This window comes from Chiloscyllium plagiosum, chromosome 3 (assembly GCF_004010195.1).
Source record: "Chiloscyllium plagiosum isolate BGI_BamShark_2017 chromosome 3, ASM401019v2, whole genome shotgun sequence".
NCBI classification, from domain to species: domain Eukaryota; kingdom Metazoa; phylum Chordata; class Chondrichthyes; order Orectolobiformes; family Hemiscylliidae; genus Chiloscyllium; species Chiloscyllium plagiosum.
In genome coordinates, this window is record NC_057712.1 from 136,611,495 (window position 1) to 136,627,033 (window position 15,539).

At 46.5% G+C, this 15,539-nt stretch overlaps 1 protein-coding gene across 1 annotated transcript in view; it reads left to right on the forward strand.

The window, feature by feature from the left end:
- The window catches only part of abcc10 (ATP-binding cassette, sub-family C (CFTR/MRP), member 10), a 133,504-nt gene that overhangs the window by 70,478 nt on the left and 47,487 nt on the right, over positions 1–15,539 (forward strand). Inside the window, exon 12 of the mRNA XM_043675575.1 lies at positions 6,622–6,809. Within this exon, the coding sequence (XP_043531510.1) occupies positions 6,622–6,809 (188 nt within the window). The remainder of the gene's footprint in view (positions 1–6,621; positions 6,810–15,539) is intronic.

Here is a 15,539-nt window from a genome sequence, read left to right on the forward strand (position 1 = left end):
GTTGTAGAACTGGGGCTGGAGGGCAGGAATTGTCCATGTCTCACCTTGTGCCAACTTTCTCTTTCAAACACCCAACTAAACTCGCTGGATATGTTACGAAATCTGAAAAGAACTGCAGATGCTGTAAATCAGAGACAAAAACAGAAGTTGCTGGTAAAGTTCAGCTGGTCCGACAGCATCTGTGAAAAGAAATCAGAGTGAACGGTGTGTGTCCAGTGACCCTTCCTGAGAACCGATGGAAGTTTGGAAAATGTTGCTTTATATGCAGAAGATAGGGTGGGGAAGGGAGTTAGGAGTAAACAACAGGTGGGGTTAGTGCTCTGAGAGAAGAGCGGTTCAACAGACAAAGGAGTGGATCATGATCTGGCTCAGAGACTGTCTCAGTATTGATGGAGGCGGCTCAAGGCCAACAATGAATGGTGTGTAATAGCAGGCTATGTGATAGCCAGGCCAAGCTGGGGGGGTTGTAAGTTATTGAACTGGACATAGAGTGCAGAGAGCTGCAGGGTCCCCAAGCGGAAAATGAGGTGTTTAACTTCCAGCTTGCACTGAGCTTCACTGCAGCAAGCCTGAGACAGAAATGTTGGCCAGGGAACAGGGTGGGGTGTTAACGTAGCAGGTCTTATGTGCAAACAGAACATGAAGTTCTGCAAAGTGGTCACCCAGTCTTCACTTCATTTCCCAAATGTAGAGGAGACCACGTTGTGAGCAGCGAATGCAGTCAACTAGATTGAGTGAAGTGCAGGTCAACTGCTGCTTCACCTGGAAGGTGTGGGCACTCGGCTCCTGTCCCCATGCATCCTCCTCACAGAAAGGGTTGGCCCACCCAAGGACACAACAGGGTGGATGGATGTGTGGGTGTGTGTGTCTGTGTGTGGGTGTGGGTGTGGGTGTGGAGCCAGAACAGGTTGGTAAGGACCTAAGTAAATACTGTGTGTTGGGATTCACCAAAGAGAAGGAATTGGTGGAAGGTGATCCCCAGGGAGGGGAGCGTCGAGTTTGTAAGCCAAGTCGCTATTAAAAAGGAAGAGGTGCTGTGCTACTTAAGAAGTATGAAGGTAGATAAGTCCCTGGGTCCTGATGGGATCTATCCCAAAATATTTAGGGAGGAAAGAGAACAAATTGCTGGAGCATTGACAGACATCTTTGTATCCTCCTTGGCCACACGTGAGGGCCCAGAGGACTGGAGAATAACCAATGTTGTCTCCTTGTTTCAGAAGGATAGCAGGGATAATCCAGAAAATTACAGCCCTTTGAGTCTGATGTCAGTGGGAGGGAAATTATTGGAAAAGATTCTCAGGGACAAGATCTATACACAGTTAGAAGCAAATTAACTTATTAGCGAGAGACAGCATAGTTTTGTGTGGGGAAGGTTGTGCCTCACTAACTTGATCTGGTATTTCGAAGAGGTGATGATTGATGAGGGAAAAGTGGTTGATGTTGTCTCCATGGACTTCAGTAAAGCCTTTGGTAAGGTGCCTCATGGCAGTCTGGTACAAAAGGTGAAGTCACATGGTTTCAGGGTGACCTGGTAAGATGGATACAGAACTGGCTTAATCATAAGAGACAGAGGGTAGCCAAGGAAAGATGGTTTTTGGATTGGAGGGCTGTGACAAGTGGTGTTCCACAGGGATCAATGCTGGCACCTCTGCTGTTCGTGGTCTACATTAGTGACTTGGAGGAAAACATGGCAGGTCTAATTAGTAAGCTTGCAGACGATACAAAGGTTGGTGGAGTTGCAGATAGTGAGGAGGATGGTCAGAGGATACAGTAGGATATAGATCAGTTGGAGGGATGGACAAGAAAATGGCACATGGAGTTTAAACCAGACAAATGTGAGGTGATGCATTTTTGGAAGATCACATACAGATGGAAATTATACAGCGGATGGCAGAACCCTTTGGAGTATTGATTTGCAGAGAGATCTGGGTATGCAGGTCACGAAGATGGCAGCGCAGACAGATAAGCTAATAAAAAAGGCTTATGGCATGCTTGCTTCCATTGGAAGGGGCATTGAGTATCAGGATAGACAAATTATATTGCAGCTTTTCAAAACTTTAATTTGGCCACATTTGGAATACTGTTCTGGTCACCACACTACCAGGAGGATAAAAGAACAAAGAAAATTTACAGCCCAGGAACAGGCCCTTCGGCCCTCCAAGTCTAAGCCGATCCAAATGTACTGTCTAAACCTGTCGCCCAATTCCTAAGCATCTATATCCCTCTGCTCCCCACCTCCTCATACATCTGTCCAGACACATCTTAAATGGATCTACCATGTCTGCCTTTACCACCTCTGCTGGCAACGCGTTCCAGACACTTAGCATGCTCTGTGTAAAGTACTTGCCACGTGTATCCCCTTAAACTTTTCACCTCTCACCTTGAACGCGTGAACCCTCACCCTGGGAAAAAGCTCTATCCATCTTGTCTATACCCTTCATGATTTTGTAGACCACAATCAGGTCCCCCCTCAATTTCCTTTTTTCTAATGAAAACAAACCTAACCTACTCAACCTCTCTTCATAGCTAGCACCTTCCATACCAGGCAACATCCTCATAAACTTTCTCTGCACCCTCTCCAAAGCCACACCACCCTTTTGGTAATTAGATTACTTTACAGTGTGGAAACAGGCCCTTCGGCCCAACAAGTCCACACCGACCTGCCGAAGCACAAACCACCCATACCCCTACATTTACCCCTTACCTAACACTCCGGACAATTTAACATGGCCAATTCACCTGACCTGCACATCTTTGGACTGTGGGAGGAAATCGGAGCACCCGGAGGAAACCCACGCAGACAAGGGGAGAATGTGCAAACTCCACACAGTCAGTCACCTGAGGCGGGAATTGAACCCGGGTCTCTGGCGCTGCGAGGCAGCAGTGCTAACCACTGTGCCACCGTGCCGCCCACCAACCAGATGTGGCAACCAGAACTGTACACAGTATTTTAAATGCAGCCGAACCAAAGTCTTGTACAATTTTAACATGACCTGCCAGCTCTTACACTCAATACCTCGTCTGATAAAGGCAAGCATACCAGATGCCTTCATGACCACTCTATCCACCTGTGCAGCAACCTTCAGGGTACAATGGACCTGAACTCCCATTAGGATGCGAATGCTATAGAGAGGGTACAGAATAGGTTTACCAGGATGTCGCCTGGTATGGGGATTTTAGCTGTGAAGGATAGCTGGGTAGACTGGGTTTGTTTTCACTGGAACACAGGAGATTGAGGGGCAACTTGATCGAAGTTTATAAGATTGTGAATGGCATGGATAGAGTGGACAGTATGAGGCTTTTTCCCAGGATGGGAAGGGTCAATCACTCAGGGAACACAGGCTCAAGGTGTAAGAGGGGAAGTTTAAATGAGATATGCGAGGCAGGTTTTTCACACAAAATGTGGTGAGTACCTAGAATGCACTGCCAGAGGAGGTGGTGGAACCAGACGCAACAGCAGCATTCAGGAAGCACCTGGACAAATGCATGAATGGGAAGGGAACAGAGGGATACGATTCTGTAGGAAGACAGTTTCAGGATGGAAGGGCAAAACGTGTTAGAGCATGCTTGAAGGGCTGAAGGGCCTGTACCTGTGCTGTATTGTTCTTTGTTCTACCTGCACTTCACACAATGTCGTCGAATGCATTCGCTGCTCACACTGTGGTCCCCTCTACATTTGGGAAATGCAGCATATACTGGGTGACTGCTTCACACAACACTTGCATTCTGTTTGCAAAACAGACCCTGAACGTGAATTTTGATTTCTCTCCACAGATGCTGCCAGACCTGCTGAGCTTTTGCAACAATTCCTGTTCTTGTAGCTGGAAAGATTTTTCTTTCCAGGGAGTCAAGCTGCCTGTACAGAATTGTATGGTGGTTTTCTAACTGCTTTAGGATACCTCCTCAAGGTTAATGTCAAGGGATAATGGTGGGGAAGTATTCGTGTCATTGGTGGAGTAACTCAGAAGCTCTGGATTAGTGGTGCTGGAAGAGCACAGCAGTTCAGGCAGCATCCGAGAAGCAGTAAAATCGACGTTTCAGGCAAAAGCCCTTCATCAGGAATAAAGGCAGAGAGCCTGAAGGGTGAGCCTGCCTTTATTCCTGATGAAGGGCTTTTGCCCGAAACGTCGATTTCGCGGCTCCTCGGATGCTGCCTGAACTGCTGTGCTCTTCCAGCACCACTAATCCAGAATCTGGTTTCCAGCATCTGCAGTCATTGTTTTTACCTAACTCAGAAGCTCTGTCTAATTGCTTAGAGACAGGGGTTCACTGAATAAATCTGGAACTAAATGCTAGTCTGAGCAACAGTGACCATGAAACTGTTGACAATTGTTGTAAAAACACATTCATAAGAAACAATACAGTTGTCACAAAGAAATTCTTTCTCCACTTTGGGGATGGCAACTAAACCCCGGAGGTTAACTTCTCAGGAGTGAAAGTAACAATCGTCCCTTCTCACAAAGGGGAGGAGATTGGGGAACTCAATTCCATAAAGGGTCACTGATTCCGGATCATCTGTTTATTGAAAAGCTGAGCTGAAAGATTTACTTTCTAACCACAAATTATGAAGGAAGGCAGCGATCGGCTGCAGATAAGTTCAGTGAATAAGACAAACGCTCCGTGATAAATCATTTTGATAGCTATCCCTGAGATTGTGCCTATTTTAGTCTCCTTTGAGCTGTTCCTTCACCTATTGCTAACTCTGTTGGATGAACTACTTTGGCAGGGGTTCAGGAACTGAAGAGGAGGCTCTGAGTTCGCTGGACTGGGTGAAGCCTTAAGGAGAAAGGCAATCAAGATAGTAAACAAAAAGCAAGCAGCAGCTGCACGGTGTCACACTGAGCTGAGTGAAAAAGTGATAAACTTTAAAAACAAAGCTTTTCTGGTGGGGGTGTCAGGATTCAAAAGGAAGGGATAAATACTAGCATAAGGGCACTTTACCGGAATGCTCGCATCATACGAAACAAGGTCACTGAGCAGATGGATCTAGTTTACTGGCCATTCCAGAGACATGGATACAGGGTGGTCACAATTGGAAGTTAAACATCCAGGTGTATCAGACTATTCAGAAGGACAGGGAGATGGGTAGCTCTGATATTTAAGGATGACACCAGGGTGGTAGTGAGAGATGACATAGGTTCTATGAAGAAAAAGGTTGAATTAATGTGAGTGGAAATTAGAAATAGTATGGGGAGAAAGTGCCCGATAGGTGTAGTCTATGGGCCACTAAATAATAACACCATAGTGGGATGGGCAACAAACAAAGAAATAACTGATGAATGTAAAAATGGTAGAACAACCAATGTGGGGGATTTTAATCTGCAAAGCGATTGATCAAACTGAGTTGGTGAAGACAGTCCTGAAGAGCAGTTCATCGAGTGTATCAATGATAGTTTCCTTGAACAGTATGTAACGGGACCGAAGAGGGAGCAAGCTTTCCGAGATCTGGTCCTGTGTAAGCTTTCCGAGATCTGGTCAGGACTAAGTGATGATCTTAAAGATAGGGATTTTCTCGGAAGGAACAATCACATTGTGGTTAAATTTAAAATACAGATGGAAGGTGAGAGGTAAAATCCAAATCCAGTGTCCTTTGCTCAAACAAAGGAGACTGCCATGGGATGAAGGAGGAGTTGACTAAGGTCGACTGGGAGTAAAGATTATACAGTGGGACAATTGAGGAACGGTGAAGTAATTTTTCATAGTTGAGGGTGCTGGAAAAGCACAGCAGGTCATGCAGCAACCGAGAAGCAGGAGAATCAACGTTTTGGGCAAAAGACCTTCATCAGGAATGAGGCAGGAGCCTCTGGGGTGGAGAGATAAATGGGAGGGGGGTGGGACAGGGGAAGGTAGCTGAGAGTGCAATAGGTGGATGGAGGTGGGTGTGAAGGTGATAGGTCAGGGAGGAGGGTGGAGCACATAGGTGGGAAGGAAGATGGACAGGTCACAAGGGTGGTGCCAAGTTGGAAAGTTTGAACTGTCCGACCAGTCCATCTTCCTTCCCACCTCTCCGCTCCACCCTCCTCTCCAACCTATCACCTTTACCCCCACCTCTATCCACCTATTGCACTCTCAGCTACCTTCCCCCAGGCCCATTCCCCTCCCACATATCTCTCCACCCCCTCATCTCCCAGCCTCATTCCTGATGAAGGGCTTTTGCCTGAAACATCGATTTTCCTGCTCCTTGGATGCTGCCTAACCTGCTGTGCTTTTCCAGCACCATAGTCTCAACTCTAATCTCCAGCATCTGCAGTCCTTACTTCTGCCTTGTTGATTTTTCATAGTGCTCAGCAAAAGTATAGACCAATGAGAAGAAAGGATTGCAGGAAAAGGGATAATCAGCCATGGATAACAAAGGAAATAAAGGAGGTTATCAAACTGAAAGCAAAAGGATACAAAGTGACAAAGATTAGGGGAAACTCGGAGACTGGAAAATCCTTCAAGGCCAACAAAAAACTATAAAGAAAAGTCAGATGGATTATGAGAGTAAATTAGCTCAGAATATAAAAACAGATAGCAAATGTTTCTGCAATTGGTCCTTTACAGGATGAGGAGGAGGATTTAACAATGGGAAATAAGGAAATGGCCGAGGCAATGAATAGATATTTTGTGTTGTCTTCACAGTGGAAGACCAACATCATATGCCAATAATTAATGACAAGGAGGCTATGGCAGGTGAGGAGCTCGAAATTATCATTCTCACTAAAGAGGTAGCGTTTGCCAAGCTAATGGGGCTAAAGGATAGACATGTCTTCTGGCCCAGATGGAATGCATCCCAGGGTACTAAAAAACAAATAGCAAATGCATTCATGGTAAGTTACCAAAAGTCGCTAGACTCTGGGGCAGTTCCGGCAGATTGGAAAACAGCAAATGTGACGCCACGTTTAAAAAGGGAGATAGACAAAAGGCAGGTAACAATCAGCCCATTAGCTTCACCTACTGAGCGGAGAAAATGCTTGAATCTATAATCAAGGAAGAAATAGCGTGACATCTGGACAGAAATTGTCACATCAGGCAGATGCAGCATGGGTTCATAAAAGGCAGGTCATGCTAAGTAATTTACTGGAATTCTTTGAGGACATTACAAGTGCGACGGACAACAGGGAACCAGAGAATATGGTGTATCTGGATTTCCAGAAGGCATTCAACAAGGTGTCCCACAAAAGGCTGCTCCATAGGATAAAGATGCATGGTATTACAGGTAATGTATTAGCATGGACAGGGGATTGGTCAACAAGCAGAAAGTAAAGAGTGGGGATAAATGGATGTTTTTCTGGTTGGCGATGGATGGCTAGTGGTGTGCCTCAAGGATCAGTATTGGGTCTGCAATTGTTTACAATTGACATAAGACAATTTAGAGTCGGGGACCAGGTGTATTGTGTCAAGAGGGCATTAGGATGAGTGACAGAATAAAGTGTGTAAAGGGCAGTGAAAGTCTTCAGAGGGATAGAGAGATGTTAAGTGAATGGGCAAGGGTCTGGCAGATTGAGTACAATGTTGGTAAATGTGAAATCATCCATTTTGATAGGAATAACCACAAAGTGGACTATTATTTAAATGGTGAAAAATTGCAGCATGCTGCTGTGCAGAGGGACCGGGGTGTAATCACAGGTAATAAAGGAGGCAAATGGGATGGAGTTGTAAAATAGGGAGGTTATGGTGCAGCTGTATAGGGTGCTGATGAGGCCACACTTGGAGTACTGCGTGCAAGTTTGGGCTCCTTTTTAAGAAAGGATGTACTGGCACTGGAGGGGGTGTAGAGGAGGGTCACGAGATTGATTCTTGAATTGAGAAGGTTGACTTAGGAGGACAGACTGAGTAGACTGGGACTGTACTCATCCAAATTTCTAAGAATGTAGAATCATATAAAATGATGAATGGGATAGGGTCAAAGCAGGAAGGTTGTTTCCACTGCTGGATGAACTAGAACCAGGGGGCATAGCCTCAAAATAAGGGGGAGCAGGTTTAGGACTGAGTGGAGGAGGAATTCCTTTACCCAAAGAGTTGGGAATCTGTGGAATTCCTTGCCCAGGGAAGCAGTTGATCTACCTTATTGAATGTTTTTAAGACAAACCTAGATAGATTTTTGAACAGGAAAGGAATTATGGGTTGTGTGGAGCCGAGTCCATGAAAACATCGGTCACGATCTTATTGAATGGCAGATGGCCTACTCCTGCTCCTGGTTTTTATGTAATCCGATGCCTGCAATCGAAAGGTTTAAGACATGGCCTCTCAAAGCATCCTTGCCAGAACAGTGACTGCACTGAAGCCCTGTGCTCAATTACATGCAGACCACCAGACTGAATACAGTGGTCCCCTCTGGGAGGGTGGCTTACCTCCCTTGTGTATAGTAGTAAGGTATACAGATTAAACTTGGAAACCTTTGGAACCCTAGGAAACCTGGGATAAGCCACTAACCTTCAGCACCCGAAGCAGAAGTTTATTATGAATAATCACTGCGGCACAAATTGCTCCATAGGCGAACAGAAAGGCTCGGGCTGCAGTGAACACTGTGTTTATGGCAGCAATGCAGCCATAGACGGTGAGAAAGAACTTGAGTTGTGGTGAAACCTTTCCTTTGGACTGAGACCTGTCAATATAAATGGAGTGTGTTAGACGTCAGGGCCATAACCACTGATTTCACAGTAAGTATGCCATTACATGTCAGCCTAATCAATTCTCTCAGGAACATTCTAGAATTAGGCATATGTTTTCAATTATCTGCCCTGGCATTAAATGTGTCACACAGAAAATAATTTGATATCCAACAGTCCATTATAATTTAACTACTAACATCCAGTGTCAACTCTACCAAGCAATGATCTACCCTCGTCGCAAGTGTGGTGCTGGAAAAGCACAGCAGGTCAGGCAGTATCTGAGAAGCAGGAAAATTGACATTTTGACCATAAGCCCTTCATTAGGGATGATCCACCCTAGACAAATCCAATTGACAGGCAGACATGTGGCAGATCAAATTTAATGCCAGCAAAGTTCACATTTTGTCGATAACTAGGACTAAATATGAAGCAGTGCATTTTGTTCAAAACAGGGACAGGAAGATCGTAAGATGTATCTGCATAAAGCATTGAAGATAGCAAGGTTCACTGAGAAAATAGGTCATAAAGCATATGAGATCCAGCGTGAAAATGCAAGGAGGTTATGATATACTTCTGTAAAGCAGTTCAGAAGGATGAGGGGGATCTAATTGAAACTTAACAAATATTGAACGGATGTTGGGAAGATGTTTCCATTTGTCTTGACTGGAGTCATGATTCATTTCTGAGCACCACCCATTCAGGAGGAGAAGATGTAGGTTAGGGCATCTCTGAGAACAACTGACTTAGTCATTAAATACACACAACCTTGTTTTGTGGACAAATAAGGCCATTAGACAGAGAAGCCCACCGAGTCTGCTCTGTCACTCAATCAGGGCTGATAAGCTTCTCAACTCCATTCTCCCACTTTGTCCTCATGACTCTCGATCCCTTTGACAATCAAGAACCAATCTCTCTCAGTCTTATATATACTCAATGACCTGGCCTCCACAGCCTTCAATAGATTCCCCACTGTCTGGCTGAAGAAGTTTCTCCTTATCTCCATTCTTTACTCTAAGACTGTGCCCTCAGGTCCTCGTCTCGCTGAAAAATGGAAACATCTTCCCAACATCCACTCTGTCCAGACCGTTCAGTATTCATTAAGTTTCAATTAGATCCCCCTCATCCTTCTAAACTCCATCAAGTACAGACACAGAGTCCTCAAACATTCCTCATCTGTTAGGCTTTCCATTCCTGGGACCATTCTCGTGAACCTCCTCTTAACATACTCCAGGACCAGTACATCCTTCCTGAGATATGAGGCCCATAACTGTGCACAATATTTCAAATGTGGTCTGACTAGAGCCTTATAGAGCCTCAGAAATACATCCTTGCTTTTATATTCAAGTCATCTCAAAATAAATGTCATCATTGTATTTGCCTTCCTAACTATTGACTCAACCTGCAAGTGTACCTTGAGAGAATCCTGGACTAGAACTCCCAAGTCTCATTGCACTTCAGAATTTTCTCCCCATTTTGAAAATAGTCCAGGCCTCTGTCCTTCCTATCAAAGTGTATTACCTTACACTTTCCCATGTTGTACTCCATCTGCCACTTTTGTGCCCATTCTCCTAACCTGTTCAAATCCTTCTGCAGCCTCCCTGCCTCCTCAATGCTACCTGTCCCTCTACCTATCTCTGTATCATCTGCAAACTTAGCCAGAGTACCCTCAGTTCCTTCATCTAGATCATTAACGTATAAAGTGAAAAGTTGTGTTCCCAATACTGAGCTTTGTGGGACACCACTTGCCATCGGCTGCCATCCTGAGAAGGACTCTTTTACTTTCTGCCAGACAGCCAAGCTCCTGTGCATTCTAGCAGCTTGCCTCTAACACCATGGGCCCTTAGCTAACTCAGTAGCCTCCTGTGCGGCACCTTGTTTAAAGGTCAGCCAGCAGAGTACGGTAGCTGAGGCTACTCACAAGCTGAAGAGATATCATTGGAGCAGCAATAATGCTTTTATGCATGTGCTCGGCAGTAGAAAAATATACAAATAAGGATCAAGGCCATTCGGCCCTTCATACCAGCTCTGCCATTCAATAAAGTCATGGCTGATCTGATTTTAGCCTCAACTCTGTATTCCTACACGTCTCCTGATAATTTTTCATTCCCTTGGTCATCGTGAACCCAGCAACCTCTGCCTTCGAAATTCTTCCACAACAGGAAACATCCTTTCAACATCCACCCAGTCAGGATTTCACATGCTTCAATTAAGTCACCTCTGACTCTTCTAAACTTCACAGGATACAGGCCTAGCCTGCCTAGCTTTTCCCTGGAAGACAACCCTCTCATTCCAGGCATTAGTCAAGTCAACTTTCTCTACACTGTTTCCAAGACATTCACAGCCTTCCGTGACCAACATTGTGACCCATACTGTACTCAGTTTGCGAAATGTTATCTCATCAATTCCCTGAATAACCTCTCTACTCTTGCATTTGATTCCCCTCACAATAAACTGTCGTACTGAATCAGCTTTCCTGATTACTCTATACCTGTATACTAACCTTCTTTGTTTCATGCACGTGGACATGCACATCTCTCTGCATCTCTGAGAAACCCCTCACCAATTTGATAATAAGTTTCTTTTTTATTCTTTTTGCCAAAACGGACGAGTTCACACTTTCCCACATGGCATACCTTTTCCCAGATCTTTGCCCACTCAATAAACCCACTGAATCAACACGGACATCTACTACAAACCAACCGACTCCCACAGCTACCTGGACTACACCTCCTCCCATCCTGCCCCCTGTAAAAACGCCATCCCATTCTCCCAATTCCTTCGTCTCCGCCGCATCTGCTCCCAGGAGGACCAGTTCAAAATACGTACAACACAGATGGCCTCCTTCTTCAAGGACCGCAATTTCCCCCCCGACGTGGTCGACAACTATATCTAACAACTTCATGAAAATATCCAATGTTTTGACCTCAACTGCTTTCTGTGGAAGGGGATCACTGGCTCACCACTCTGGACGATGATGTTTCTCCTCATCTCTACCCTAACTGGCCTACTGGGAACAGGAGATTCGACGTTTCGGGCACAGGCCCTTCTTCAGGAATGAGCAGAGAGTGTTCAGCAGGAGAAGATAAAAGGTAGGGAGGAGGGGCTTGGAGGAGGGGCGTTGGAAATGTGATAGGTGGAAAGAGGTCAAGGTGAGGGTGGTAGGTCGGAGTAGGATGGAGGCGGAGAGGTCACGAAGAAGACTGCAGGTCAGGAAGGCCAACCCAATCACCCTGTAGCACAGCATTTCAACTCCCCCTCCCACTCCACCGAGGATATGCAGGTCATTGGACTCATCCACCGCCAAACCACAACAACGCGACGGTCGGAGGAGGAGCGTCTTATCTTCCGACTGGGAGCCCTCCAACCACAGGGGATGAACTTGGACTTCACCAGTTTCTTCTTCCCCCCTCCCCCCACCTTGTCTCCGCCGGGTCCCTCCCGCCCGGCACCGCCTTCCTGTCCTGCAGTCTTCTTCTTGTCCTCTCCGCCTCCATCCTACTCCGACCTATCACCCTCACCTTGACCTCTTTCCACCTATCACATTTCCAACTCCCCTCCTCCAAGTCCCTCCTCCCTACCTTTTATCTTCTCCTGCTGAACACTCTCTGCTCATTCCTGAAGAAGGGCCTGTGCCCGAAACGTCGAATCTCCTGTTCCCTGGATGCTGCCTGACCTGCTGTGCTGTTCCAGCAATAAAGTTTCAAACCCACTGATATACACTTGCTGACTCCTTCTGTGTTCTTCATACCTCACATTCCCATCTGTCATCAGCAAATTCATCTGTCATAGCACAGCCTCTTCATCCAAATCATCTGGACAAATTCTGAAGCGTTAAGGGCCTAGTACCATCACCTCTGGCACATACATCCTACCTGTGTGAAAAGGATCTACTGACTCCTATGCTCGGTTTCCTGTTAGGCAGCAATCTCCTCACCACACCAACACTTTATACTGAACATCATGAGCTTTGATTTTCAGCAATAACTTTTGAAGTGGCACCATACTAAATGTCTTCTTTGATTTTCCTCTGAGACAACCACATTGGCTCTGCCTGGTTACTTTGAATTTATCCAAGTGCCCTGTTTGAATGTCTTTAATAAAAGCTTCTAACATTTTGCCTGTGACACATTAAGACAACTGGCCTGCAGTTCCAGCATGCTGCCTCCATCCCTTTTTGAAGGGGAGTTATTACTGTTTTGAATAAAGCAGTTACTTGCTATTTCTCAATCTAAAGAAATGTACTTCAATCAAATGAGTTTTGGAAAACTGAAACAATGCATCTCTTATTTCACTGACAATTTCCTGGAAGCCCCTTGGATGCTTTATCCTAAATAAATACCACTTCACTGGCAACTTTAAGTTTCTTCAGTTCCTCCCTTCCATTCAATTCCTGATTCACAGCAATTTCCAGGGTGCCACTTGTATCCTCTCTGGTGAAGATGAATTTAAAACATCTGTTCATTCTTCTGCCAATTCTCCATCATAGATTACTAAGTCCTGAGACTCATTTTCTGAAGAGGTACTGTTGGAATATTGCGTGCAATTCTGGTCTCCTTCCTGTCGGAATGTTGTTGTGAAACTTGAAGAGATTTACAAGGATGTTGGTAGGGTTGGAGGATTTGAGCTATAGGGAGAGGCTGAACAGGCTGGGGCTGTTTTCCCTGGAGCGTCGGAGGCTGAGGGGTGACCTTATAGAGGTTTATAAAATCATGAGGGGCATGGATAGGGTAAATAGGCAAAGTCTTTTCCCTAGAGTCGGGGAGTCCAGAACTAGAGGGCATAGGCTTACGGTGAGAGGGGAAAGATTTAAAAGAGACCTACAGGGCAACTTTTTCCCCCAGAGGGTGGTACGTGTATAGAATGAGCTGCCAGAGGATGTGGTGGAGGCTGGTACAATTGCAACATTTAAAAGGCATTTGGATGGGTATATGAATAGGAAGGGTTTGGAGAGGTAGGGCCATGCGCTGGCAGGTGGGACTAGATTGGGTCGGGATACCTGGTCGGCATGGACGGGTTGGACCGAAGGGTCTGTTTCTGTGCTGTACATCTCTATGACTCTAAGCAACAATTAGTCTGTTAACTCTTTTCTTGTTAAAATATCTGAAAAAACTTTTCCTATCTGTTTTTCTACTTCTGGCTATCTTTCACTCACTAATTATTCCGACCTTAACAATCTTTTAATAATTCTTGGCTTTTTTCTAATTTCCTGATCTAATGTTTCACACTACCCCCATCCTTGCGCAATTCCAACTCTTTTCCTTGAGCTTGTTAATTGACATTGAATTGCTTACTTCACGAGTTACATGATTTCAGTGAAGTGATATCAGACCAATCAGCTCGAAATCCTCAAGCACAGACGACACAAAGGTAGAAAATCAAACTGGACATATTTGGGATGATTTGATACACATAGATGAACAGATATATGTATATAACTGCTGAGCTGATTTTGAACCATCATGATGGATATAGTTCTACTTGTTATTGTACTCTTTAGGAAGGAACTCCAAAATGTCTCCATGTTTCCGTGCTGTACACCTCTATGACTCTATAACTCTATGACTCTAAAAACATGCTTATCTCGATCAAACCCATTATGAGTAAAGGCACTGAAGTCAACTGGAATGATACACAAGTTGTTGATATGAACTTTTGCTTTCTTACAGAAGGGACGGAGCTCTGAATAACCTAGGAGCAATAACATGTCAATGTGTTACAGAACTGGGAACAAAAAAAAGGTGATTCCGCATCCCACATTCACCTCCCGTCCGTGCTCCGCATTCACCCTCCGTGCCAAGGGCACGTTCCGCGCTCTGCATTCACCCCCCCGCGCCAAGGGCACTTTCAGCGCTCCGCATTCACCTCCCCCCACCCCCCCACCCCCCCCCCCCCCCCGCTGCGCCGAGGGCATGTTCCACGCTCCATATTCATCCCCGGGGTGAGGCCACGTTCCACATTCCGTATTCATCCCCACGGTGAGGGGACATTCTGCACTCCGTATTCATCCCTGCGGTGAGGCCACATTCCACGTTCTGTATTCATCCCCACGGTGAGGGGACATTCCGCACTCCGTATTCATCCCCGCGGTGAGGCCACATTCCACGTTCTGTATTCATCCCGCGGTGAGGCCACGTTCCGCGCTCCATATTCATCCCCGCGGTGAGGCCACATTCCACGTTCTGTATTCATCCCGCGGTGAGGCCACATTCCACGTTCTGTATTCATCCCCACGGTGAGGGGACATTCCGCACTCCGTATTCATCCCCGCGGTGAGGCCACGTTCCGTGCTCCGCATTCATCCCCGCGGAGAGGGGACTTCCTGCACTCTGTATTCATCCCCGCGGTGAGGGGACGTTCCGCGCTCCGTATTAATCCCCGCGGTGAGGGGACGTTCCGCGCTCCGTATTAATCCCCGCGGTGAGGCGACGTTCCGCGCTCCGTATTCATCCCCGCGGTGAGGGGACATTCCGCGCTCGGTATTCACCCCCACCCACCCCCGCTGAGGCCACGTTCCGTACTCGACACTCATCCCCCATGCCGAGGGCACGTTCTGCGCTCCGCATTCACCCCCCGCGCCGAGGGAACGCTCCGCGCTCTGTATTCACCCCCAGCACTGAGGGCACATTCCAGGCTCTGCAATTACCCCCCGCACCGAGGGCACTTTAAGCACTCCACATTCACCCCCCTGCACTGAGGGCACATTCCGCGCTCCACATTCAACCCCCCAGACCGAGGGCACGTTCCACGCTCCACATTCAACCCCCCACACCGAGGGCAAGTTCCGCGCTCCGCATTCACCCACCGAGCCGAGGGCACTTTCAGCACTCTGCATTCACAAACCTGCACCCCCCCACCCCCACACCGAGGGTACGTTCCGCGCTCCGCATTCACCCCCCCCAAGCAGAGGGCACGTTCCGCGCTCTGCAGTCACCCCCCTGCTCTGAG